The 26,005-nt window shown below is 52.6% G+C and overlaps 2 protein-coding genes across 7 annotated transcripts in view; one reads left to right on the top strand and one right to left on the bottom strand.

Moving 5' to 3' along the window:
- Mmel1 (membrane metalloendopeptidase like 1) overlaps positions 1-21,615 on the top strand; it is a 28,507-nt gene extending 6,892 nt beyond the window's left edge. Inside the window, exons 2-23 of one of the 6 annotated variants that reach the window (XM_052716767.1) lie at positions 7,577-7,645; positions 8,257-8,316; positions 9,285-9,446; positions 9,669-9,749; positions 10,989-11,084; positions 11,580-11,698; positions 12,233-12,298; positions 13,465-13,662; positions 13,738-13,827; positions 15,304-15,440; positions 16,215-16,308; positions 16,825-16,953; positions 17,450-17,548; positions 17,910-17,993; positions 18,375-18,478; positions 18,783-18,841; positions 19,242-19,361; positions 19,859-19,992; positions 20,099-20,164; positions 20,683-20,778; positions 21,040-21,116; positions 21,209-21,615. In XM_052716767.1, the coding sequence (XP_052572727.1) occupies positions 7,577-7,645; positions 8,257-8,316; positions 9,285-9,446; positions 9,669-9,749; positions 10,989-11,084; positions 11,580-11,698; positions 12,233-12,298; positions 13,465-13,662; positions 13,738-13,827; positions 15,304-15,440; positions 16,215-16,308; positions 16,825-16,953; positions 17,450-17,548; positions 17,910-17,993; positions 18,375-18,478; positions 18,783-18,841; positions 19,242-19,361; positions 19,859-19,992; positions 20,099-20,164; positions 20,683-20,778; positions 21,040-21,116; positions 21,209-21,308 (2,240 nt within the window). In that variant the 3' untranslated portion in view covers positions 21,309-21,615. Of the gene's footprint in view, positions 1-7,576; positions 7,646-8,256; positions 8,317-9,284; positions 9,750-10,988; positions 11,085-11,579; positions 11,699-12,232; positions 12,299-13,464; positions 13,663-13,737; positions 13,828-15,303; positions 15,441-16,214; positions 16,309-16,824; positions 16,954-17,449; positions 17,549-17,909; positions 17,994-18,374; positions 18,479-18,782; positions 18,842-19,241; positions 19,362-19,858; positions 19,993-20,098; positions 20,165-20,682; positions 20,779-21,039; positions 21,117-21,208 lie in introns of all 6 variants that reach the window. The other 5 variants (XM_052716769.1, XM_052716764.1, XM_052716763.1 and 2 more) reach the window with 5 other exon arrangements.
- An 886-nt stretch (positions 21,616-22,501) lies between these two features.
- On the bottom strand, positions 22,502-25,409 carry Prxl2b (peroxiredoxin like 2B). Its single transcript, XM_052716770.1, has 7 exons — positions 25,177-25,409; positions 24,742-24,946; positions 24,375-24,426; positions 23,764-23,827; positions 23,591-23,666; positions 23,280-23,398; positions 22,502-22,691 (listed from the first exon to the last, which is right to left on the bottom strand). Exons 1-7 carry the CDS (start codon positions 25,393-25,395, stop codon positions 22,665-22,667), a joined length of 762 nt encoding a protein of 253 aa, XP_052572730.1. The 5' UTR covers positions 25,396-25,409; the 3' UTR covers positions 22,502-22,664.
- Between the last annotated feature and the right edge of the window lie 596 nt (positions 25,410-26,005).

Below are 26,005 nucleotides of genomic sequence, written 5' to 3'. Positions count from 1 at the left end.
TCATATTTGGATATAGCTTCAGAGGCTTCAGGCCATAATAACTTGGTTCCATGACTTGAAAGCCCCACTCCCGGTATGATTAATAAAATCCCACCCCTAATATGATTGAAAAAGTAGCCACCCCCGGGTGTGATTGATAAAGACCCCGCCCCTGGTGTTTCTGGCAGAAGGAGACAAACACACTCTGTGGTAGGCCACTCTGCTTTTGCTGCCTAGTCCTGGGCTGAGGGTGGACGCTCCCTGTGGGACCTGCTGGACTTAGCTGCAAACAGGCCCAGGAGTCTGGGGCTCAGGGAGTAGCACTGTCACAATGTCACTACCTCTGCTTCTGGGTTGGCTGAAGGTGGCTTTGCTGAATGCCCTGTTCTGTGGTGGTAGCAGACCCCAGCTTGAGGTGGGTCTGAGCTCAGGGGCCCACAGGCTCTCCTGCTGCTCTCCCACGGGCATCGAGTCTTATTCCCCACTTCTTGCAGGGCCAAGCTGCTCCCCTGGCCTGGAGGGTGAAGGCTTATCTTTCCCCAGCAGTGCACAGCTCTTGCTTCCTTCAGAACGCGTCCAGGCGAGCAGAAGTTTTGTTGCTGAGCCTTCAGTCTTTCTTGGCTCTCCCTGCCATCACTGGAAACTCCTCTCTCTCTCAGGGAGGCTCCCCTCTCAAGCAGGCTCTCTAGAAATGTCTGAGATCTTCCCTCATCAACCTCACAGGCAATTGGCTAAGATTTCTGGAGAGGACTTGGGTGTGCATGGATGCTCTGGAAGCAAAATGGGAGCACTCCCACACGGGGTGGTCAACTCATCTAGAAGTGGCTGACTTCTTCCTACCCCTTGTTTGAAACTTCTCTCCCGGATCCTATCAAGGGTGAAGCCATCTGTGTGTCCCATCTCTTCCCAAAACTGGCCAAACTCTCTCAAGTGTCATTTTCTTCATCTTGTGGCTGAGTCTTAGATCAGATCCAAAAAAATATAGTGGTTTTTAATAGGTTGTCTGGCTTTTGTTGTGGTTTCTAAGAAGGAAATAACACTCTATTGTGGGTTTTGATGTCAAAAATAGAACTTCTCTCATTCCAGGTACATATTTTACTTAATAAAAGGCTAAGGAGTGGCTAGAGAGATGCCTCAGAGGTTAAGAGCACTGGCTGCTCTTCCAGAGAACCAGGGTTCAATTCCCAGCACCCAGTTCCAGGGGATCTAACACCCTCACCCAGACATACATGCAGACAAAGCACCAACACACATAAAATAAAAACCAATCATTTAAAACAATAAAAAATAAAAGGCTAAGGAAATCAGCATCTCCATTGTTTCCTCCAAACAATGCAATCATTTAGAATGGCTTACACAGAGAGAGAGAGACAGAGACAGAGACAGAGAGAGAGACAGAGAGAGACAGAGAGAGACAGAGACAGAGAGAGACAGAGACAGAGAGACAGACAGAGAGAAAGAGACAGAGAGACAGAGACAGAGACAGAGACAGAGACAGAGACAGACAGAGAGAGAGAGAGAGACAGGAGGAGAGAGGGGAGAGAGTCTCTCCTGTATTACCTCAGTTCACTCCTTCTGAAACTCTGCTAACTGGGCTGTGAGAGACCCCAGTCAGTAGAGTGTTTGCTGTGCAAAGACCTGAGTTCAGTCCCCAAAATTCATAAGAAAAGCCAGGCATAGTGACACATGCTTGAATGTCTGCTATTGGGGAGACAAAGACAGGAGGATCCCTGGGGCTCCTTAGCCAGCTTAACCTATCATACCTGGTGAACCCCCTGCCACTGAGAAATCCCATCTCAAAAAACGAGGTAGGCAACGCCTGAGAAACAACACCTAAGACTGACCTCTGGCCTCTGCCCACTTGTGCATATATGCATTCCCCACATAAGAAAACACAAACAATAAATACATAAATTAATGAAATAAAATTCTGGTTGCTTATAGACTCACTTTTTCTCGGTCTGCCCTTCCTGATGCTCAATTTTTCTGCGATAGTTTCTGTCCCTGGCTTCGCCCTGCACTCCTGGTAAATTCCATAGAGCATCATTCTAGCTCACTGAGTCTCTCTTCGGCTGGGTTGAATCCATCCATTCTGGGTTTGCGATTGTTTATAGACTTCAACAACTACATGTTTTCCTTTTTTAAAATGTTTATAATTGTATTTCTTTTTTTTTCTTTTTTTTTTTTCTTCTTTTTTTTTTCCGAGACAGAGTTTCTCTGTGTAGTTTTATGCCTTTCCTGGAGCTCGCTTTGTAGACCAGGCTGGCCTTGAACTCACAAAAATCCACCTGCCTCTGTCTCCCAAGTGCTGGGATTAAAGGCGTGCACCACCACCGCCCGGCTTGTATTTCTTATTAGTGTGTGTGTGTGTGTGTGTGTGTGTGTGTGTGTGTGTGTGTGTGTGTGTATGTGAGAGAGAGAGAGAGAGAGAGAGAGAGAGAGAGAGAGAGAGAGAGAGAGAGAGAGAGAGAGAGAGATTGAGTGGAGTCAGATGCATGCCACACAGTATGAGAACAACTTGCAAGAGCTGGTTCTTTCCGCCATAGGTCCTCAGGTTTGCACACTTTGGCGCACTGAACTCTCTCACTGTCCCATAGGCTTTTGCGTCTAGCATTTACAGCTGATTCTTTTTCAAACTGATTTGACTGTTCCTTGTCTGTTTTAAATTATTTCATCTAAGTATTTCAAAAGTATATTATGTTCTGTGTCACTTAGAGACCTATAAAACACCCCAACACCCACGTGCCCAAAACAACAATTACCCAACGTCTGTCCTTGGCTGAGGTCAGGTTGATCCAAGCCAGACTCAGGTTGCACACCTCTGTGTCAGGAGAACCTCATCCAGGTACAGCAACCTAACTAGTCATGTTCCTCTCATGGAGAGCAGAAATTCGAGAGGACACACGAAAGCACACAGTCACTTGGGGCATTACCTTAGAACTGGAGTATGCCATACCCACCTCATTTTGTCAGCCAAAGCAGGCCACGTGGGTACCCCTCTGCCCCATATCTGAACTCCTCCAGGCTCTGCTCAACGTTCTTCCTAAATGTATAGACAACTTCTTTTCATAAACACAAATTCACATCCACATGGGCTTTGTCTTTGTCCTCCTGTGTGATGTAAGTGGAGGAAGTTTCCCTCTGAGAACATGTGTTGTTTCCATCTGGCCTCTTGAGATGCTTCCATTTGGGACAGCTTCATGTTGACTCTCAGGATGAGTTTCCTGGCCACACCACACTCACACCCCACATCTGCCTCATAACTCACCTCCTCAGCAGATTACTCAACCTCAGGGGAACATGTGTTTTCTCCATCATTGTATCTCTCTGTGTGTCTCTGTCTCTCTCTCTGTCTCTCTCTTTGTCTCTCTCTCTCTGTCTCTCTCTGTCTCTGTCTCTCTCTCTCTCTCTCTCTCATGTGTGTGTGTGTGTGTGTGTGTGTGTGTGTGTGTGTGTGTGTGTGATGAGTGCATGCACTGTGCATTCAGATGTGGAGGTGAGAGGTGACTTCTATCATGCTCTACTTTATCTTTTAAAAATTTATTATGTATTTATTTTTAGTTCTTTGCACGCACATATGTTTGTGTAGGAGCAGGTACACACACATGCAGTTTCCCTCTAAGGTGAGAAGAGGGAGTGAGATACCCCAGAACCGGAAACTGAATTCTGGTCCTCTGCAAGAGTAGTTCATGCTTTTAACCACTGGGCCATCTCTCCAGGTTCTCTACCTTATTTTTTGAGACAGGGTCTCTCACTGAACCTGGATGTCAATGAATAACTAGCCTGGCTGGGTAGAAGGCCCTGGGGATCCTGGAATGGCAGTGTACTCACCATGCCCAGATCCTCATACCAGCGCTGAAGATCTAAATTCAGTTACAGGCCGGGCGGTGGTGGCGCACGCCTTTAATCCCAGCACTTGGGAGGCAGAGCCAGGCGGATCTCTGTGAGTTCGAGGCCAGCCTGGGCTACCAAGTGAGTTCCAGGAAAGGCGCAAAGCTACACAGAGAAACCCTGTCTCGAAAAACCAAAAAAAAAAAAACCAAAAAATAAAAAAAATAATAATAAATAAATAAATTCAGTTACACTTGTTCAGCAAGCACTTTACCAACTGGTTGGTCTTCCCAGACCCTCTGTAGGTTTTTTTTTCCTAAGAGAGAGACTGAGAAGGAGAAGTAAAACATAAATGATTTAAGTTAAGGTCTTAGGGGCTGGAGAGATGGCTTAGTGGTTACACTGGCTGCTCTTCTGGAGGACCCAGGTTCGATTCCCAGCACCCACATAGAAGTTCACAGCCATCTGTAACTCCAGACCCAGGAGATTCAACACCCTCTTCTGGTCCCCATGGGCACCAGGAATGCTTGTAGTGTACAGACAGACATACGTACAAAGACACCCATATACATAGCTTTATTAAATTAAGGTCTTAGTAAGTCAAGGAATTTTTAAGTTTCTGAAAACAAACTTTTAGGAAAACAAACTTTCAGAGGGATTGTGAAGACGATTATGTGTTTGTGTGGCATGCATGTGTGCATATATATGCTTGCATATGTGTAGGTACACATATATGTACGGGGGGGCAGGGGTGGACATTGGGTGTTTTCTTCGGTCATTCTAAACCTCATGTGCTGAGGCAGAGTCTCTCACTTGAACCCAGAGCACACAGGTTCAGTTAATCTGCTAGCCAGCTTGCCTCAGAGACCCCATGTTTCCACCTAGAAAGCACTGGGAGTGTAGGTGGGCCATCATACATACTGGTCTTTACTTGGGTGCTGGGGATCCAAACTCCAGGTCCCATACTTGCATGGCAAATGCTTGCCCACTGAGCCATCTCCCAACCCTCAAGGCTATTTTTTGGTCTTGGCACACCATAGAAGTTGCCTAAACAAACACCAGGGGACGTCAAGGGAATGTGATCGTCCCTGGGGTCCCATCCATTCTAGCCAGTTATTTATTACCTGTGGCTCTAGTTCAGAGACTCTTGTGTTGTTTCCATCTCTCTCTGAGTTCAGATCTCACCACATAGCCCAGGTTAGCCCTGAGCTTGTAGTCTTTCCATCTCTGCTTCCTGAACACTTGGGACGACCATGCTCGGCTCACTCTCTAGGCTTTGGTAACTGCTCCCTCTATTCATTTCCTCCCCTTCTCTTCGTGTTTTGTTTAGGTTTGCATAGTCTTGCTGACTGGCATGTGCTGACATTAATACTTCCTTTGTGGGGTTCAATGACTGTCACACCTGTGACAGGGTTTCCTTACTTTTTTTTTTTTTGAGACAGAGTCTCATGTACCCTTAAACTGGCTATGCAGAGAGGCTAGCCTTGAACTCCCGACCCTCCTGTCTCTCTGCTGAGTGGTCCTGAGTATCTCCAACACGCTCGGTGACCTCACTTCTCATGCTGTTTCCATCCTGCTCTTTCCTGTGGCTTCCACTTGCCCAGTGAAGCACATGGCACGTCTGTAATTCTCCACCTCTTCTGCAAGACTCTTCAGCTTTAGTGACCACAGCCTTTGCACAGACTGTTAGTAGTGGGGTCACCCCAGACTCCACTCCTTTTGATCATTTGGGGTTCCCTCTTGGTTTCTTTATTTGTCTTGGTTAGGGTTTGGAGTTTTCTTTCGTTTTAATTTTTTTGTTGTTGTTTTTTTTTTTTTTGCGGGGGGTGGTGTTGTTGTTTGCTTGTTTGTATATATCTAGTTTATTTGTTTTCAGACAGTGTCTCACTATGTAACCCTGGCTGGCCAGAAACTCAGAGATCCACCTGCCTCTGCCTCCCAAGTGCTAGGCTTAGAGGTGTGCATCACCATGCCTAGCAATGCTTTGGGTTTCATGTAGCCCAGGGAGCTGGCCTCAAGCTCACTATATAACTGAGGGTGGCTTTAAGTTCCTGATTCTCCTGCCTCTTCTTCCTAATGCCACACATGGTTTATGTGGTGCTTGGGACAGGGCTTTGTGCCTATGCTAGGCAAGCGCTCTACTAACTGAGCTACACCCCAGTCCCTGAGGTTCCCTCTTGGTTGTCGACAATATTTACCTGCTTCACTGGGGGCTAGAAGTGGAAGGTTCTTCTCTGTTCCCCTCCTCTGCCAGTGGACATCACCACAAACTCCCTGAAGGCTATGTGAACAAGGATAGGTGGGAACACACACCCTCCGCGTCCGACTCCCGCAATCCTAAGTCCTCGCAGCAGCCTGCATGTGTGCACCCACCAGACTTGCGGTCAGCCTTGCAGCACAGCCTCCCTCCTGTACTCTGGCCAGGTCGCTCTTCTGTGGGAGGGAAGGACTCGTGTCTAGACTCCTGCTCTTTTGTGCTTCTGTGTCCTTATCTTCCTTGTGATGTCCTAAATCACCTGTGGTAGCTGCAAAGGTTTGTGATGAGTTTGTAGATGTGACCACCTTCCTCCTGATCACACACCCTCTCACTGGAGGTGTGACCACCTTCCTCCTGGTCACACACCCTCTCACTGGAGGTGTGACCACCTTCCTCCTGGTCACACACCCTCTCACTGGAGGTGTGACCACCTGCCTCCTGGTCACATACCCTCTCACTGGAGGTGGGACTCTATGAGATCTCACCCTCAGACTCTGCTCTTGAGATGGGCACACCCCCACAGGACAGCCAAAGCTCAAGGATTCCACCCTTTTCCTTGACCCCTCATTTCCAGCGCAGGCCTGAGGAGTCAACTTACTTATCCCAGGAGCTCAGATTGACCCTCGAAAGTTTTCCCTCAAGGGCACCTTCAGACTGGGGGTCACAGGGTGGGGCTGTTGGAGGACAGAGCCCACACTGGCATCACAGCCAATGTGTGCACCCAGGTCTGGGTTGTAACATCCTCATGTGCAGAGCAAATGGCCTTCTGCACTGCCTAGCCCTAAGGAGCACCCATCGTCTGCGCCTCCAGCACCTTCTGTGCTGACCTTGCCGGTGCCAAGCAGGTACCCCCCCATTCCCTCCTCCCACAGGTCTGTGTGTCTGACTATGGGGAGCCTCAGCACCACAAACCAGGTCTGAAGATGGCCAGGCCTGATTTGCTTGTTCCCAAACCCCACTCCAGGTCCTGAAGATTTCTATGCTAAGCAGCTTCCCTCTCCACATGCAGTGGAGAAACAGTGACAAGGAGGGTGGCCTTGAACCTTCAGCGGGCAGTGAGAGTAGTCAGAGGGTGAAGGTTGCCACTAGGGAGGTCCCCTGCCTACAAGGACCTGTTTCCCTAAGTAGCCTATTTATTCCTGTGGTAGGGCTGCAAGAACTTTCTGTAAGTGCAGCCCAGGGAGACAGGCAGAGTCTGGGTAGTTCCAGAAGGACAAGAAGATAGGAATAGCAAGACAGGTGGACCCTTCCCCTTCCCCATTGAAGCCTAGCAGAAAGGAAGAGGAGGAGGAGGGGGGGAGAAGAGGAGGAGGAGGGGAATAAAAGAGAGGATGACTGGACACTAAGTTCCATGGTCCCCTGTCTCGGTTCCCTGGTAGCCATCCCTCATGGTGTGGTGAGCACTAGAGTCCACAGCACTGTGCACAGATGGCAGCACTGACGTAACCAGACCCCCAAGGCTCCACGGAGCAGGTACTGGAGGAGGCTGAGCACTGTGTTTCTCCCCAGGGAAGCCGCTGCCCCTCTTAACTAGCCGACTACGCTTCTCCCAGGAAGAGAGGACGGTTGTAAAACGAGGTAGCCTTTGCCTTCCCTGCCAGGCAGCCCTAAGGAGGTGGGCTTGGCATCTGGGTCTGCCATGGGTAGGGTAATGTAGATGGCCAGGGAGTCCAGGAGGGGGTGGGGAAGGGAAGATATTGACAGGGACACCAGTCTCCAGTGCCTGTGTATGCAGCTGGGCACAGCTGGGTACCACCAATGAGGCCGGCCTGATACCATCTTTTGGTGTACTGACTACAGGGTAAGGACAGGGTGGGATAGTGTAGTACCTTAGAGCTGGTGGGGCAGCAAGGTAGGAGGGCATGAGCAGCCTCAGTCCTGAGTGTTCTGGGCCACAATAGGGGTCAATGGAGGCAGAGAATTTTAAGGGGATCCCAGGTCACTGATGTAAGTAAAATTCACACTTGGGGTTCAGCTGGGGAAGACCAGGGCTGTGCTTCAGACCTATCCTGGAGGTGTCCATGGTGGGTGGGGGAGAATGGTGGCCCACCCCATCTACCCTGCCCCTGTTATGCCCTGCCATGCCCACCCCAGCTTGTACCTCACCAAGGCCTGCATAGTGTGCACCCGAGCCTCTGGACCACCCGTTCATCTTCCCACACCTCACACTCCTCCTTCTGCTCCTCCAGCTGTCAAAGAGTCATCACAGAAAAATGACGTCTGCATCACCCCAGGCTGCGTGTTGGCAGGTGAGTCCCTCCCCTAGGGTGGCCACAGTGCTGTTTGGGGCTGTCTGAAGCCAAGCTGAGCGGCACGTAGGCTGAGGTTGGCTCCCACGTGCAGGCCCCCAACGCAGGTCGGGCTGTAGAGGCCCAAGAGCTCTTATCTGTTTATAGAAAACAAAGTCAAATTAAAGGATATCTTTTTATTTCACATTTTCTCCCAAGACTTTGTCTTAAAATTGGGTGCCACAGACTACCTCTGCAGGAGGCAAAAAAAAAAAGTTCTATGGGGAAAAAGTAGAACAGGTTTTCTTGTCTGAGTGGGTCCAGGAGCCCCCCGGTGATGCTTTCTTTGAAATTTCCAGCTGCAAGACCCCAGACCAGGCAGTTCCTGGGCAGAGTCAGCAGAGCCACGGAGCCCATAACTCAGGCCCCTGTCAGCAACATGCCTTGGATCCTAGGACACAGCTGTCCCTTCTGATAAAAAAATAAACCTCAATACTGTCAGGCAGTAGACAGGATGGGGGATCTTTTTCTCCCCTGAGGGACAGAGTACCTGAGGAGTGAGAGGCCACTGGGAATGCATGGAGCAGAAGGGCTATGACCAGGAGGCCAGGGTCCTGATGCCAGTTTAGAGCACAGGGCCACCAGCTGGGCCCTTCCTGTGAGCAGGAACCATCTTCCAATATCAGGTCCTCAGGAGGGAGAAGAAAGGAAGGTTCAAGGTCCTGTTGCTCATCAGTGGCAGCACTAGTCCTCGAAGCCACTTGGGCAATCCTTCCACTGTTTCTAGCCTCCCTGTGACTCAGGGAGAGTGACTAATTTGTCCAAGAGCAAGTTAGTAGATGCCAGCAAGTTAATAGTGGATATTAAATCTCAGACAAACTGTCCCCAAAGGGCCGACACTGTCTCTCAGACTTAGAGACAATGCCAAGATGTCCACAACTCAGGGTCTGCTCTCCTCCCTCCTCTCTCCACCCCCTCTGGATAAACAGCTGCCAGAATCCTTCAGAACATGGACAAATCGAAGAAGCCCTGTGACAACTTCTACCAGTATGCTTGCGGAGGCTGGCTGCGGCATCATGTGATCCCCGAGACCAACTCCCGATACAGCGTCTTTGACATTCTCCGGGATGAGCTGGAGGTCATCCTCAAAGGTGAAGAGTGGCCAACCATCTGGGGCATAGAGGTGTCACTGAGCCGTGGGCAGGCTCCTGTTCAGCGTTTAGGTAGCAGGGTCAGTGGAGACATCATGCCTAGGACTTGGAGTGAACTGGGACTTCGGTGTGCCTTTGTGCAACCTGATGACGCTTGTCCAGGGCCAGAAGGGGCCCCAGCAGTCACCTCAACCTCTGTTAAGCTTTCTCCTCTGCCCACAGGGGTGCTGGAGGATTCCGATGTCAAAGACCGGCCGGCTGTGGAGAAGGCCAAGATATTGTACCGCTCCTGCATGAACGAAAGTGAGTGGAACCACGTGCCAGGGCCCAGCCGGCTCCAGCACCACAGGGCACACCAAAGCGCCATGGGATGGGCATGAGCATCATGCAGGGCATATACAAAGTATCTGTGTGCTGTGCCTCACCTGGCCGGGCTCATTACCAGCTGCCCTGTGCTTTGTGCTTTGTAACTTTAGCCTGTGGTGACATAGTCCAAAGGTACTGTTCCTGTCTGCTGAGCTACAGAGTTGGGGTCAGCTATCTTCCCTGGGCATCGCCTAGAGGTCTGAGGTTGATTCCTGTGTCCCAACCATGGAACTCAATGAGACTGTGGTTTTATGAGTTTATCTCCCTCAAAACTGCTACTTGGGCATGGCCAGGGCTGTCTTATCTCCACAAATCATGTGGCCAATACTCACAAGGCACAGACAACTTCCTCCAGATTCTCACATTTACTTAATTTCTTGCCTGAAAGGCTAGGTATCCAAGGCAGGACGACAGCAGTATGTGAACAGAACCCTGAGCCCTTGCCTCCGCTTCCAGCCCATTAGCCACAGTAGCAGCCCATCAGCTACACAGAACCCTGCTCCATTGGACGGAGGCAGCCAGGACTTCATTTATGACCTCATTATGACAGTTTCTCTGATTTTGTCCCGACTTCCAAATTAAGCCCACACAGAGGAAGCCAGATATGAGATATGCCGCTGTCACACCCCATGGGATGCTTCTCTTATCACACACCCACAGCGTCTTGAGGCTACTAGCCTCCATCGGACTCATCTGGTGCCTCTCTTTCCACTGAACCACTGTCCTTTCCCTGTGGCCTCTCAGCCCTGCCACAGACCATGACCGTGGACATCAGCCCCTTCTTACTGCCAGCTCTGAAGTACTGCCGCTATCATCCGAGGGTCCCTCTGTATCTAGGGTGACTTCTAGGGTGTATCTAGGGCAGCTTCCCTAGAGGGAAGCTGCTCTGGGCTTTTCGCCCAAGCCTTTAGACTGCCATTATGTTACAGAAGCAAGTCGCGTGACCCCTGTGTGACTCCACTCCTGCCCAGACACCTGTCTCGGGGATTCCCTCCTGACCACCACTTCTTTCTTAGGCTTGCTCTTCTTCTGCCAGCTACCAAGTCCCCAGCCTCCTTTACCCCAGGGGACTGTGTGCTTCACTGGCGACCCTTGACCTAAAGCTAAGCCTGTGACCATGTGTCCTGGCACCTGAGCCACCGGAGTCTGAGAAGCATCCACTCCTTCTCTTCTCAGGTGTGATAGAGAAGAGAGACTCTAAGCCCCTGCTGAACATCTTAGATGTGGTAGGAGGCTGGCCTGTGGCCATGGACAAGTGGACTGAGATCATGGGTAAGTACAGGCAAGTTTTCAGACTTAAACCCCACAACTGCCCACAGGCTAGCTACCTGCTCTTAGAAAGCCCCAAGAGGCTCATTCCTCTCAGAGACAAGCTTAGGCTCCACACTAGGGAGTCAGTGGCATCTATGAGGGGCTCACTGAGGCTGGTCCCCTGATACTTGCACTGGGGCATCCCTCCTAGTATTCTAGACACCAGTCTTCCCATCCCTGTTCAGCCCTCTGAATGTGGCCCACCTCTAACGCAGGGGCAGGGATAATGCCTGGAATAAGGCATCTCCCCCCTCCACACACACACGGTGATTCTCTCAGTCACTGTTTCCCTGTGGACCTTTGAAGAACTGTCCCTAAAAGCCCCCAAAGTCTCACAGTGAATTCACTGCCTGAGCCAGGCAGGGCTTCCTATACTCCCAGAATGCTGTGCTTAGGAGGCAGTTCCCTGTCTGGAGAGGGGCTGTCTGGTCTCCAGCATGGATACTGACTCCTCAGGCCCCAAGTGGGAGCTGGAACGGCAGCTGGCTCTGCTGAACTCACAGTTCAACAGGCGTGTCCTGATCGACCTCTTCATCTGGAATGATGACCAGAACTCCAGCCGGCATGTCATCTATGTATGCAACACCCTCAGTGGGGAGGCGGGGTCAGGGCCAGCAGGGTCCTTGAGCCTAACTCCGGGCTTTGCCGCAGAGCAGGGAGATAGATAGGGTGGTGGCTGGGGGGGATCTGTGAGCGTTCTATCTCCACAGCTTAGTCCACAGTGTGAATTGTGCTAAGTGGGGCTCCCATGGGGCCTCATGGCCCCTGCTGTGTTCTGAGAGGCTTGTCCTATGCTTAGCTTGCTTCTTACCCACAGTGAGGTCTTCGGCACCTGGGCTGGAGGCCTCCAGAAGCCCTAACTGGAGGGTCAGAGAAGCACACTCAGATGCCATTTGGGGTAGACTGTGAAGCAAGTCCCTCCTGTGGGGACTTGTGCCCCTCATCCAGCCCCTCTCTGTCAGGGAAAGGCTTGGGTTCGGAAGCATTTGCCTTCCACAGGAAGCCAGTGTTCTGCCAGGCACAGTCCTGGGGGCAGGGGACTGCTGCCCACCTCAGCCAGGCTGCAGGGATCCCCACCACCCACCAGGAGTCACACCCTCTGTTTCCAGATAGACCAGCCCACCTTGGGCATGCCATCCCGGGAGTACTATTTCCAAGAAGGCAGCAACCACAAGGTAAGCAAGGGTCCTCAAGGCCCAGGTCAGATGCAGCTCCCTTCACATATCCTGGCCCCCACTGGGGCTCAGCACTCCTGTTTGTCCACTAGCCTTGCTCCCCACAACCGGCCTCTGTAAGCACTTGTGGGTATGTGGCTAGGCACTGAGCACGGGGGACACACATGGACACCCAGTTTCCACACGGTGTCAGCCCTGAGGTGAGTGAGCTCATCTGCACAGGCAGTCCATTCGGCTTGACCCACCTATGCAGAACCAGGCCCAGTGTTTGGGAAGCAGGCAGAGGCCCTGAGACTGCTCTTCAGAGTCTGCTCCTGTATCTGTGGAAAGAATTCAACTGTGGAGTGGCCCAGGATGGCCAGGGTAGAAGGAAGAGTTGGGATAGACAGAAAGAAGGCAGGGACAGCAAAGACATCTGATCAGGAACAGGGTAGGAAAAGGCAGGAGGCAGGAATGACCTTCCAGCAGGGCTGGAAGTACTAGTAGGCACTGAGCTGCCTGGGATTTGACAGATGGGTGAAGCCAGAAGGAAGGATGGTAGCAGGGTACAGAAAATTAGGACCTGGAGCATCCCAAAACCTCATGCGTGGCCCCCAGTCCAATCCAGCAGCTGAAAGAGCTAGACACCAGTGGATGGGGCAGTATTCAGCTTCAGCTAGAGTGAGGAAAGCCCCTCCAAGAATGGGCACCAGGAAGCATGTCCAGCTGGATGGGACAACTTAAAGAGCCAATCTCCCATCTCATAGCCAAATCATGGCTGGGGCAGTCCAACCTCATCCTTGCACCAGTGGCTGAAGAGTTACTGAGCACCTGTGGAGGTCAACTTGGTACTGTGCAGCCCTGAAAAACTGTCCCTACCCATAGAGGCCTGGGCATGGGTCATTCAGCAAAAAGGAGTTGTGACCAGAACTTGGTCCTGAGCTGTATGGCATGGCTAGGACATGTGACTCCATACCAAGTTTAGGGAGTAGACCCAGGCCACAGGACCCAAAGACCATCATGCAGGCTTGTCCCTAGAGTGGGATCAAGATGTTAGTGTCAGCTGGGTGTGGTGTGGACAGTCTCCATGCTCTGTTCTGTGCTGTCTATGCCGGAGCATGTTGGGGAGGCTAGAGGGACAAGATTCCAGGGGACACACCATGTCACACACCACCCCCACCCCACAGAGTGCTCCATGGTGGCCAAGGTGGCCAAAGCCGCCCAGCTCCATCCATCGTCCTTTGGCCCAGGTGCGGGAAGCCTACCTGCATTTCATGATGTCAGTGGCCACCATGCTGAGGAAAGACTTGAACCTACCCAAGGACAACACTCTGGTGCAGGAGGACATGACGAAAGTGCTGGAGCTGGAGGCACATCTGGCCAACGTGAGGCAGGGCCGTGCTGGGAGGCTCGGGCTAGGTGCTGAGTGCCACACCATGTGACCCCTAGTTCCCACACAGGCCACAGTCCCCCAGGAGGAGAGGCATGATGTCACCAGCCTATACCACAGGATGGACCTGGTGGAGCTGCAGGAGAGGTTTGGTCTGAAGGTGAGACCCAGGCACCCACCCAGGAAGTAGTACTGGCCCAGCCCCAACCCTCCTGGGTACTCATTCTCCACACAGCTATTCCTGCCTTAAGGGAACCGTATGGCGGCACCCAGGCAGATAATGCCTTTAAATGAGCACAGCAAAGAAAATTCCAGGGGACAGGCCTCCTCCATAGGGCAGGATACAGCTGCTACAAAAGGCCACGTCAGAGAGAGGGCATGGTTGGAACAAGGTTCATGGAGGAGGGAGGAGAGCAAAGGTGGGACAGGGCCCAGGTCAGAAGTAGGTGACTGGGGCCAGGCGGTGGTGGCGCACGCCTTTAATCCCAGCACTCGGGAGGCAGAGCCAGGCGGATCTCTGTGAGTTCGAGGCCAGCCTGGTCTACAGAGCGAGATCCAGGATAGGCACCAAAACAACACAGAGAAACCCTGTCTGGTGGGGGGGGGCATGGGGAAAGAAGTAGGTGATTGGGCCTGCAGCCCTTCCTCCTGACCAGAATATATAAATAAGCACTTGGATCCATAGCTCTGCACAGGATAAGACAGGTGAACCCTGAGAGAGCCCTGCCTTCCCTAGATTTGAAGGTCATGGCTGGAGAGATTGCTCAGCAATTAAGAACCTGCACTTTCTGAGGACCAGAGTTCAGTTCCCAGCACCCACATCAGTTTCCAGCTCACAATTAACCATAACTCCAACTCCAGGGATACAATGCTCTCTTCTGGTTTCTGTAAGCACCCACAGACACACACACCATATACACAGAAGAAAAATTAAAATAAGTCTTTAATTAAACAGTAAGTTCAAGCCTGGCATGGTGGCACACACCTTTAATCCCAGCACTTGGGAGGCAGAGGCAGGTGGATCTCTGAGTTTGAGGTCAGCCTAGTCTATAGAGTGAGTCCAGGACAGCCAGGGTTACACAGAGAAACCCTGTCTCAAAAAAAAAAAAAAAAAAAAAAAACCCACATGGGTTAAGTTCAAGAGCATTCTCAACTACAGCCTGATTAGAGACACTGTCTCAGAACATTTTTTTCTTCAAAGTAATTAAAGTGCACCATTAAGCTCAGCAGTGTGGAATATTATTGACTGAAAACAAAAATTGCCATGGGGTAAGTAGAGTTCAGTGGCAGAGCACTGCCCTTGCATGCATGGGGCTTATGTTCAAGTCTCAGCATAAATAACTATCCAGCTTATGTAACATGTAAGGCTATCATATCTTCTACTTTGATCATTTTTGCTAAACCATGTTTGTCCACTAATTTCTCCAACTACACTTAATGTTCAAATATTCTGCATAGACTCTTAGCAATTTCACAGCCCACATGCTCTGGGGAAATGTCACCCTTTGTCCTGATTCTTATTAACAGTCCTTTCTCACCTGTTTCTCAAATGTTCTTCAGTGGGAGCTGAGTTTCTTAAATGCACAAGGGCCACCCACCTCTCTCTTCCTCCCCACCTCTCTCTCTCTCTCTACAGGGGTTTAACTGGACCCTCTTCATACAAAGTGTGCTGTCCTCTGTCCAAATCGATCTGTTACCAGATGAGGAGGTGGTGGTCTATGGTATCCCTTACCTGCAGAACCTTGAAGATGTCATTGACATCTACTCAGCACGGTGAGGCAGGGGGGAGGTTTCCACAGCAGTTTTGTCCTTGCCCCACAACACACACATACACAGAGAGAGAGAGAGAGAGAGAGAGAGACAGAGAGAGAGAGAGAGAGAGAGAGACAGAGAGAGAGAGAGAGGAGAGAGAGAGAGAGAGAGAGAGAGAGAGAGAGAGAGAGAGAGAAAGTTCCTTTTTTCAGGAGAGGATACCAACTACTTCTCAGGTGTGAGGGACACAGAGGTTCAATCTTGGTGTCCACGGTGCCTCACCCTGGACATGTGAATCCTGTAGCTGAAAGTTTTTCTGGGTCCCGCCCAGTCCCCAGCCACTCAGACCCAAGTAAACACACAGAGGCTTATATTAATTAAAACTGCTCAGCCATTAGCTCAGGCTAACTACTGACTAGCTCTTACACTTAAACTCAGCCCATTTCTGTTCATCTATATGTCACCACGTTTTCCGTGGCTTTACCTGTGTGCCATTACATGCTGCTCCCTAGACAGCAGGCTGGCGTCTCCTGACTCAGCCTTCCTCTTCCCAGAATTTTCCTTGTCTGCTTATCCTGCCTATACTTCCTGCCTGGCTACTGGCCAATCAGCGTTTTATTAAACCAGTGCACAAAAGTATTATCCACAGCAGAATCCTATCAAGCATGAGAGACAAACAAGCTAATTCTTAGAGAATCTAGAACCCTGCTTGGTGTAGAACCTGCTGGCTAACCTGTGTTTCCTCCCTTGGCAGACAGCCACTCACCTGTCCGATTTCACTTCTGCTTCCACTAGGACCATGCAGAACTACCTGGTGTGGCGCCTGGTGCTAGATCGCATCAGCAGCCTAAGCCAGAGATTCAAAGATGCGAGGGTGCACTACCGCAAGGTAAGTGCATCATTCATTCATCTCAAGATGCTAAGCGTAAGCTGTGGGCCATGCACGGTCATCACTGGGGTCTGGGATAAGAACCTGATAGACAAGGCCCCGGTCCTTCTGGGACAGTCAACAGTCAGAAGCCTGGGCTGTCAAAAACCAAGTGTGACCACAGGAGGGACCAGGCATGGTAGGGAGTGCTTGATAGAGGTCACTTTGGTTTTCAAGACATAAGGAGACTAGGACAAGCTTTGGGTGGTGTCCAGGCAGACCACCAGGTCTGAGTGGGACCCTAGCTTTTCCAGAGTAAAGACAAGTCCCCTCAAAACAGCACAGTGGTCTTCTCATGTCCATGGCCAGCATCTGGTCTGAGTCATCCTGTGTCCCCCTCCTGGGTACCCTGAAGCTCATGGTGGGAGGATCTGCCTGCCTCACAAGCTCAGGGCCCCAGAGATGACCTGGGAAGGTTAAGCATTGGCTCACGGGATAGAATGAGTGAGTGAGTGAGTGAATGAATGAACACACCAGGCTCTGTACGGCACAACCGTGGAGGAGGTGCGCTGGCGGGAGTGTGTCAGCTATGTCAACAGCAACATGGAGAGCGCCGTGGGCTCCCTCTACATCAAGCAGGCCTTCACCAAGGACAGCAAGGAAATGGTGTGTAGCCTTGACCCCAGTGGGCACTGTCCGCGGCAGCTCTCAAGCTCACCCTGGGACAGCCTCCTGGCACGGATACCAGCCCCATCACCACCACCCCACCCGGTGACTCCCATTTGTAGCCATTTCAACCCCTATTTCCTCCCCCTAGAGGGACATGCATTAATACCAGTGCCTACCAGAACGGAGGAAGGTCAAGGAAACCCTGCCCCCAGGTGCTCCTGACCATGAGCTCCAGCCCTGGACCCTGTTAGGCCCCTGGGAAAGGCACAGATTGTATGTATGGGTTCTGAGCCCATGGCAAGCGAGCCTCCAATCCACCTGTGAGGCTCCAACTCTGAGCCAGATAAGTCACCCCACATCAATGCCACACCCCTCCCAGGAGGTCAGGGGCAGGGCAGCACTGGCCTCATCCTGAAGATGTCCTAGACCAAGCTTGGAATGCTGGTCATGCCCCCTAGACCAGCATAGGACATGAGGATATGCATCCCCTCAGGTCAAAGAGCTGATTGACAAGGTAAGATCCGTGTTTGTGGATACCCTGGATGAGCTGAACTGGATGGATGAGGAATCTAAGAAGAAGGCCCAGGAAAAGGTGGGTGAGCTACAACTTGTGTGAAAACCTGAGGGGAGTTCCTGTGGTCAGGACCCTCTGCTGGAAAGACAGGGAGGGAAGCTGGAATAGGTGTCATGCCTGGGAAACCCCCAGAAAACAGAAGTGGGCTCCGTGATCTGAGACTAGGACCTACTACCCAAGCTCCTCTGGGCCCAGTGACAAACCACAGTCACTTGACTCCTGAGCACCCATACAGAGCCCCACCTACGTGTCTGGTTCTGCAAGCTGATGAGGGAACATGTCTGTTACCCCCCTTACCCACATAGTAGGGAACAGAGCTGGCCTGTGGGACTAGGGCCCTCCCATGATGGATGATCCTAGCTGTCCCTCCTCTGTCCAGGCCATGAACATCCGGGAACAGATCGGCTACCCTGACTATATCTTGGAAGAACACAATAGGCACCTGGATGAGGAATACTCCAGTGTGCGTACCCATCAGTGCTCTGTCTGGCCCCTCCCCAAGCCCCCTACCCTGAACCACCCCTGAGGAGGGGGTACTCCATGTCTGCATCCTTTTGTTCTCTTAGTTGTTCACTCAGCCATACTTCCACACCCTGGAGTGGCTCTAATTTCACCCTGCTAACAGATAGAGAAACTGAGGCCCAGAGAAACTAAACTTTCTGAAAGTCACATACATGCTCAGAGCCAGAGTACCTTCCCCACACTTACCTGTTTCAGGAGCCTGAGGGCCACATGCCAGCTGACCTGTGGGTCTCGAGACCTTTCCCCAACCCCCAGCCCTCCCTCTGACACTTTGAGGACTCCGCCTGAGTGCCAGTCGTATCAAGCTTTTTTCTTATCCTAGTTGATATTCTCAGAGGAACTGTATTTTGAGAATGGGCTTCAGAACCTCAAGGCCAGTGCCCAGAGGAGCCTGAAGAAGCTTCGGGAAAAAGTGGACCAGAACCTGTGAGTGGAGTGACTACAAGGCTAGCCTGGCACACAGAACTTACCCACTGGCTAGGGGTGGCTGCATGAGTCTGGCCTGATGCCAGCTAAAGAGGACACAAGATCTAAGCCCTCCCCTCCTCAGCACCCTCTGCTTTGGGGGCCTCAGAGAGGAACCAGACCTTGGGCTTGACTTAGGACACTACACTAGCTGGCCACTATGCCATGGACCTCTTCAGGGCAGGATCTGGTCAGCCAGGACAGAGGGACCATAGGGAGGGTCCTGGCAGATGTGGACTCCAAATGACCAGTGTGTTTACCACAGCTGGATCATCGGGGCTGCCGTGGTCAATGCGTTCTACTCACCAAACAGAAACCAGATCGGTAAGCCCACCTTGCCTCTCTAGTGCCAGCATACAGCCCCGCACCCTTGCTCAGGAAACCCCCAGTCTAATCCCAGAAAGGAGAGTGGGTTCCAGTCTCTTTCATGTTGCCCTGTGGCCCACCTCGAGGGTTGTAGGTTGGAAGGGACACAGAGGAACTGTCAGAGAGTATGTTTGATGAGGTAGCCACGGGTGGGAAGAAACTGGGCATGGGCGTCGACCTAGCACTCCTATTTTACTCTCTGAGCCTCAGTCTCCCTGCCCGTACCTTGGGCAGGGAGCCCTAACCTCCACTTCCTAGGCCACAGCATTAGATGGCAGGCCCAGCAGAGGTGCCCACCTGAGCCTTGCACACAGAAGTACCCACTCACGGTTCCTCTTTGTCACCCTTTCGGGGACAGTGTTTCCTGCCGGTATTCTCCAGCCACCCTTCTTCAGCAAGGAGCAACCACAATCCTTGAACTTTGGGGGCATCGGGATGGTGATCGGGCACGAGATCACACACGGCTTTGATGACAATGGTAAAGGGGCATATGGGAGTGCCCCAATCACAGATACACCTGTAAGTCACACGCACACACTCCCACTCTCCTGAGCAGCCTGGGATCATCCATTCAATCTCTCAGTAGATTAGCTGGACAGGGGCCTTGCCTGGTCTCCATCCCTGGAGGGGCTTCCCTGTTTGACTCTTAGGGCCTGATGCCATCTATGAGGTCTCAGCTGGTTTTCCCATGTGGCTCAGCCAGGGGGATCATATGAGGGTAGCCATGTGCCCCCTCACCTGGGTTTAGATCAGCTGAATCTGAGACTACTGGTCCTAGCTTTCATGGGCAAGGATGGGGTGGCATGGAAGCTCTCCTGAGCAGTCCTCAACATGGGACTGTGTGCTCAGAACCCCTGAACTCTAGCTGCTGGAGAAAGCATCTAAACATCCAAGCGCCGACCTGGCCTGTCTAGAGGGGTGCAGGAGGGCAGTGAACGCAGGGGGACAACGTGCACGCACTCTGCTGCCACACAGGTCGGAACTTCGACAAGAACGGCAACATGCTAGACTGGTGGAGTAACTTCTCGGCCCAGCACTTCCGAGAACAGTCACAGTGCATGATCTATCAGTATGGCAACTTTTCTTGGGACCTGGCCGACGACCAGAATGTAAGCATATCACCAGCAGTGGCCCCGCACCTGCATCCAGCCCCAGCCCCAGGGGACAAGACGGGGCCAAGGCGAGGCTGCGCCCCATCCTGTCTCTTTTGTGCAGGTAAACGGATTCAGCACTCTCGGAGAGAACATCGCTGACAATGGCGGAGTACGACAGGCATACAAGGTGGGCCCTAGCAGAGCCCTCAGCGGGAGCTGAGATAGTCTTAGCATGGCAGGGCAATGCCCAAACTAGGGCTGCGTCCCAAAAACCCTCCATTTGGACTGGGAAGGAAGCAGAGACCCAAATCCCATGGTTGTATATCTGACATCTCACCCATTTCCCACATGAGCTAGTATAGGAACCTTTTGTTTGTTTGTTTGTTTGGTCTCCTAATAAGTATACAGGGTAGAGACAACATGACCATGGGCCTCAGCAGCCCACATCAACAGCCTTGGGAATAGAGCACTGGATACCAGGAGCCCATATGGCTGGACTCCAGGTGGCAGCTATATGGCCAAGGGTCCCACAGAGCTCTGTTGGATAGGGCTGTAGAAGGCTACAGAAGAATTAGCTGGCTTGTACACAGCAGCCCTAAGCTGGGGAGGCAGGGTACCCACCTAGGGAAGGTCCTGGAACCAGATCATTCTACGTGGGGTTCTCTGGAAGCCTGGCTGGACCGAGCCCCGATTTGGTGCTTGCAGGCTTACCTACAGTGGCTGACTGAAGGTGGCAGGGACCAGCGACTGCCAGGACTGAACCTGACCTATACCCAGCTTTTCTTTGTCAACTATGCCCAGGTAACTTCTAGTCCTGGTCCCCACGCTCACAGCTTTGGAGTGCCCACTATAGGATACATCCAAGGGCACCACGAGCTTATGACACCCAAAAACCAGAACCAGCAGGTCTGGCAGGCTTCCTAGAGAAAGACTGAAGCTGGTAATTAGAAGCCAGCTGGGGAGGAGGCAGCAGACGTGGAAGGAAGGAATCTGTTGGTCTCTACTGCAGAGGGTACTGTTCCAGCCCTCAGGCCAGTAACCAAGCCACTCACGTACCTCTAGGTATGGTGTGGGTCCTACAGGCCTGAGTTTGCCGTCCAGTCTATCAAGACTGATGTCCACAGTCCTCTTAAGTACAGGTAAGTGTACAGTCCCTAAGCAAGCATGCATGCCTGACCCTGCCCTAGCCCCTCCCCACATCTCAGACCTCCTTGGACTTGCTGGTCCACAGGGTACTGGGCTCACTACAGAACCTGGCCGCCTTCTCTGAGGCATTCCACTGCCCACGGGGCAGCCCCATGCACCCCAAGAAGCGATGTCGCATCTGGTAGCCAAGGCTGAGCTATGCTGCGGCCCACGCCCGCCTGCCACCCAGAGGCTTTGTGAAAGGTGCAGCTGGCAGAGATGTGCAAGTCCTTGCCTGAAGGCCACTGGAGCCACCAGCCAGCCCTCGGCACCTGGCCTAGAGTGCAGCCGTCTGCCCACACCTGGGATGAGTGGTGCCTGGTCCCGCGCCCCTTCAGGCCAGTGAGGGTCAGCGGCCCTGTAGAAGCTGTCAGCTGTCTTCCACCCTCTCCATAGCGCGGCTAAATGTCCTCGAGCTTTCAGACTTGAGCTAAGTAAACGCTTCAAAGAAGACTTTGCATTGCTCATGTAGGAGCCAGGTGGGTGGTCAGGTGGAAGCAGCTGTGGCCAGGGGAGAATCACAGCTGATGGGGAGAAGGGTTCCTGACCACCTCCCAGAATCCTGGTGCTAAGAACCCTGAAGAGACCAGGATGCCACTAGAGGTCACCCTCTGGGTCTGTAGTTCAGATGCCTGGGCTTCCAGCACTGGACCTGACCTATATCCTGGTGACTCATGTCAGTACCTGGCAGAGGGACCTCAAGACCTGGGGAGCAGCAGGTGAAATGTGGAAGCCAGAGATGGTCTAGATGGCAAAGGGGGCATTACCTGCTAACTGTTTACAGATGGTCCCTGGATAGAGGGAGGACATCAAGGTGAATACTGCAGTCACCCTGGTTTGGACTTGGAAAGTGCTAAGCTGGTCATCAGAGCCCACCTAGAGGGAAGAGCCCTTGAGAAGGGGAGACCTGAGATGGTAGGGTGTCTGGAGTTCTGCTCAGACCTTAGGACCCTGGGGAAAGAGATATGCTCAGCCAGACCCAGGCTTCTTCCAGGACAGCACCAGCCACTCTGATCAGGAAAGGGTTTCCGGCTCAGTCTTCATCTAACACCTCTTCCCTGAACCCACTCAGCCACCAGCCTCCACCACAGACACAAGCAGACACCTCCCTCCCCATTCCCTGCAACTGGGCTCCGTGTGGGGGCTGGGGCCAGAGTCCTAGTCCACATCCCCCAACAAAGTGGGCTACAGTGTTAGGCAGCCTTGGAAGGAAATGACACTGTTGTCCCCAGGGTCCCATAACCAAAGCCTGAAATCTGTCCTCCAGGAAGATGACACTTGGACATCCCTCCTACCTGAGGGGACCAACAGTATAGTAGGAACTACAGAGGATGCAAAGTGGGGAAGCAGTGAGGACACTCACTGCCCAGGATGTGCACTTTAATAGCTCATTGCTGTTCAGGATGAGACAATGTCCAGTATCCTGTCCCAGTGGCTCCACAGTGATTCTCTCCAAATACATCCAAGGTTGTTGATGCCTCCAAGTCCTCAGAGGCCAGGTATCACCTCCCACACACCTCTTCATCACACTGTAGGGGTAACAGGGACCCTGTCAGTCTGGTCATATTCCTCAGAGGCCAAGAGCAGTGGTACCCACCCACTGATCGAATAGGGAAGGAGGCATGCTGGACATAGGAAACAGTCTAACCCATGCATTACTCCCTTCTACCTGGAGCATAGGAGGTGGAACCACACAAAGGCCTGACAGAGACATCGAGGACATAGCCCAGCCTTCCTCAACCCACAGCCTTCTGTTTGTCCTGCAGCTCCTGCCCAAAGTGGGCCCACTGGCTTCACTGCTCTCCATCCCTTTCAGTCTATCCCCCTCTACAAGCCGAGTCATAGAGACACGTCTACATCCCAAGGCTGCCAACACACAGAGAGCATTATGTAAATCCCAAGAGGCTGTAGCTCAGTTCCTGGCCATGCCAACCACTGTCCCAAAGGGATATAAATATATATATATGTAATGTAATATATATATATATATGTGTGTGTGTGTGTGTGTAGATGTGTGTATATATGTACACACACACACACACACACACACACACACACACACACACACACACACTTGGGGCTGGGGACAAGCAGTGTTCCCCAAGGCCTCTACTCACCTGGGGTGGCTTGCTGGAGCAGACCTCTGCAGAGATACCCAGGGCTTGCAGGATGTTCTCTTGGGGAACATAGTCTCCTGGAGACTTCTGGATGAAGTGTAGCAGTACTTTGTCACCACCTGTAGCCACAGGCAGGCAGTCAAGTTGCTTGTATCTTACACCCATGTGCTAGGAAGACAGAGGGTAATCCACTAACCAAGCCAAGCAGCCCCCAACCTCACACCCAGGTACACAAGACCTGGGGGGCGGGGCTGTGAGGACATGGACCACCAAGATGGGCAAGATGGAGTCCTATGCCTGCCCTGACCCACCCTTGCTGACCACCAGCAGCCCTCCACTCTGCAGTAGGTCACCAGACAGGTTCCCCTGGATGCCAACAGCCTTAGCCTAGAAAGACAGGAACAGGACCCAGGTCAGTCCCATAGGGAAGTCCCCAGGGACTCCCACCATGCTCTAATCCTGTATGATCTTGACCACCACAGACCTTGGAGGCTACATCACGCACAGGTTTTCCCAGGGCAGCTGGCAGGATGCTTAAGCTGTTGTACCTACAAAGACACAGGGTCCCTAGTCCAGATTCTGGAGAAACACAAGCACCCACACCTGCTCCCAGTGTCCTGCTCCACCCACTTATCTTACCAAGGGCTCAGCCAGATCAGCAACCAGCCTAACCAGGACCATCTACAGAAGCATAGGGAGCCCCAGGCTGAATACAGCTGACCTGAGGCCTAGGAGAGGTGGTGGAAAGTGAGGACTGAGCTCCAAGCTGGGTGTGCCCAGGGATCTGGCTCGGTTGGCACTGCCCATCATGACAGACAGTCTGTGGCAACAGAGGACTGAAATGGGCCATGACTAAGGCATGGGCTCCAAGGTCCCTCCTGTTTATGAAATTGCAGACTGCTGAGGGCAGGCCTGGCTTGGACCATGAGAAGACCCCAAAGAAGGGCTAGCTGAAACTGCCCATGCCACCAGAGTCGGTTTCCAGGGGACAGACTCAACAGCACAGCAGAGGGTGGTAGCAAGAAGATGCCTAACAGAGCAGTGGCCACTCTGTCCTGTCCCTAGCTAGTCTCATGCTCCCACAGTCACACTTACCGCTTGAAGCCCAGCTCCTTATACAACTGCTTGCTCTCATCAAGGTAGAGTTCTAGAAAGGAAAGCCACAGGTATGTGTCCAGGCCTCCTACGTTCTGCCGTCTGTCCCCTCCACTTACGGTGTCCAGCTCAACCCAACCAAGCCAAGAGGAGCAAGGAGGGATTGAATGTCAGCACTGCTTAAACGGGAAGGGCAAAACTCACTGGGACTTTGCCACTAGGTCTAGGCGCCAATGCACAGGCTGGAGGAAGGGCAGGGAGAGCGGAAAGAGCTGACATAGGAATATGTTCCTGCTGGGCCTGGAAAGGGATGGCTAGGGCTTGGCGAAGAGGCCAGCCAAGGTTCTGAGTCCGGGAAGAGTCGCACCTCCTGAGAAGTAGCCACCATCCAGGAACTCCTGCAGGCCCAGGGCCTCAGGCCCCACGCCCACTAGGCGCACATCGTTTTGATCCAGGAAGCTCCGGAGGTTGCTGAGGTCCTGGGCGATCCAACGGCACACTATGCAGCCGAAGCGTCTCAGACCGGCCACCACACAAGCTTTATCCTGCCAAAGGCTCCGCAGCTCCACGGCCTGAAGAATGGAGCTGTCAGGGGGCGTGGGCTCATTTCCTTAGGCCCTGCAGCCCCATGTGTCCCGCAGTGCCCACTGGTCCTCCTGCTCTGTGAGCCACCAGCTATACCCACGCCCAGCATGCGAACCCATGGGACCCCTCAGGACCCCCATTCTAGCCCATGTGAGTAGGCAGGACACCGGGGCAGGTGCTGGGATACGTTCTCCGCCCTGCGACGGTCAGGCCTCACCTCCCCTGTCACTGCATGCTTCAAGACACACGCGCCTACGCGACTAAGGTCCACCGCACTCATGGCTTCCTCGGTCCCTTTCTGCTCCGGGCCCCGCGGAACCTCAGTCGGTAACACTCCGCCGCTTCGCCCGGTCAAGGAGGGCGGCACTATCTCCTGGGGACCGCTGGGCCACGCCCTTGTCCCGCCCCAGACCCCGCCCCGGAGAGCCCAGCACATTAGCACTCCCTCCCCTCGCTGAAGATTCGTCCGCCTACGTGGGGGAGGAACTGAGTTACTTATTTGCATATGCATAAGCCCGTTGGCCAATGGCGTAGCAGGGGCAGCTCGACGGACTTCCGCAAGCGGTGCGCCTGCGCAGAATGCGTTCGTGGGGCTGTCGGCTTGCGTTAGGTGGCATGTACAAGTGCTTCAAGGCAGTGGCGTTGGCGTCAAGAATTGAAGCAGCGACCCGAACTCACGTGTCACCAGTGTGAGGGACAGTAGGGCAGCGGCACTTAATTACAGGAAAGGACCAGCCTTTCCAGAGCTTGGGTTCCTGCTTTGAAAATTCCCAGAGTGTCGCATTTTCTCAAAAATCTATTGGCTTTCGTCATAAAGTACGTTTCCTGCTGTGTTTATGTCAGCTTTTAAACCATAGACTCGAGAGTAAAACAACCCGAAGGAGATAAGCAGAAGCTCACAGCAGTGTGCCCCCATGGAAGAGTAGAGGGCTTGGGAATCCTCTTGTCCTGGTCTTTCCCCAGTAAGCCCTGTGATGTGAGCGACCATTGCCAAGTTCAGGCCCTGCTTGACTGGAGTTGGGCACAACTTGGGCAGCCTGACCAAT

This window comes from Peromyscus californicus, unplaced genomic scaffold, assembly GCF_007827085.1.
Source record: "Peromyscus californicus insignis strain IS unplaced genomic scaffold, ASM782708v3 Scaffold_5__1_contigs__length_169319896, whole genome shotgun sequence".
In the NCBI taxonomy this organism is placed as follows: Eukaryota; Metazoa; Chordata; class Mammalia; order Rodentia; family Cricetidae; genus Peromyscus; species Peromyscus californicus.
This window is presented reverse-complemented; position numbering and strand designations above follow the sequence as displayed.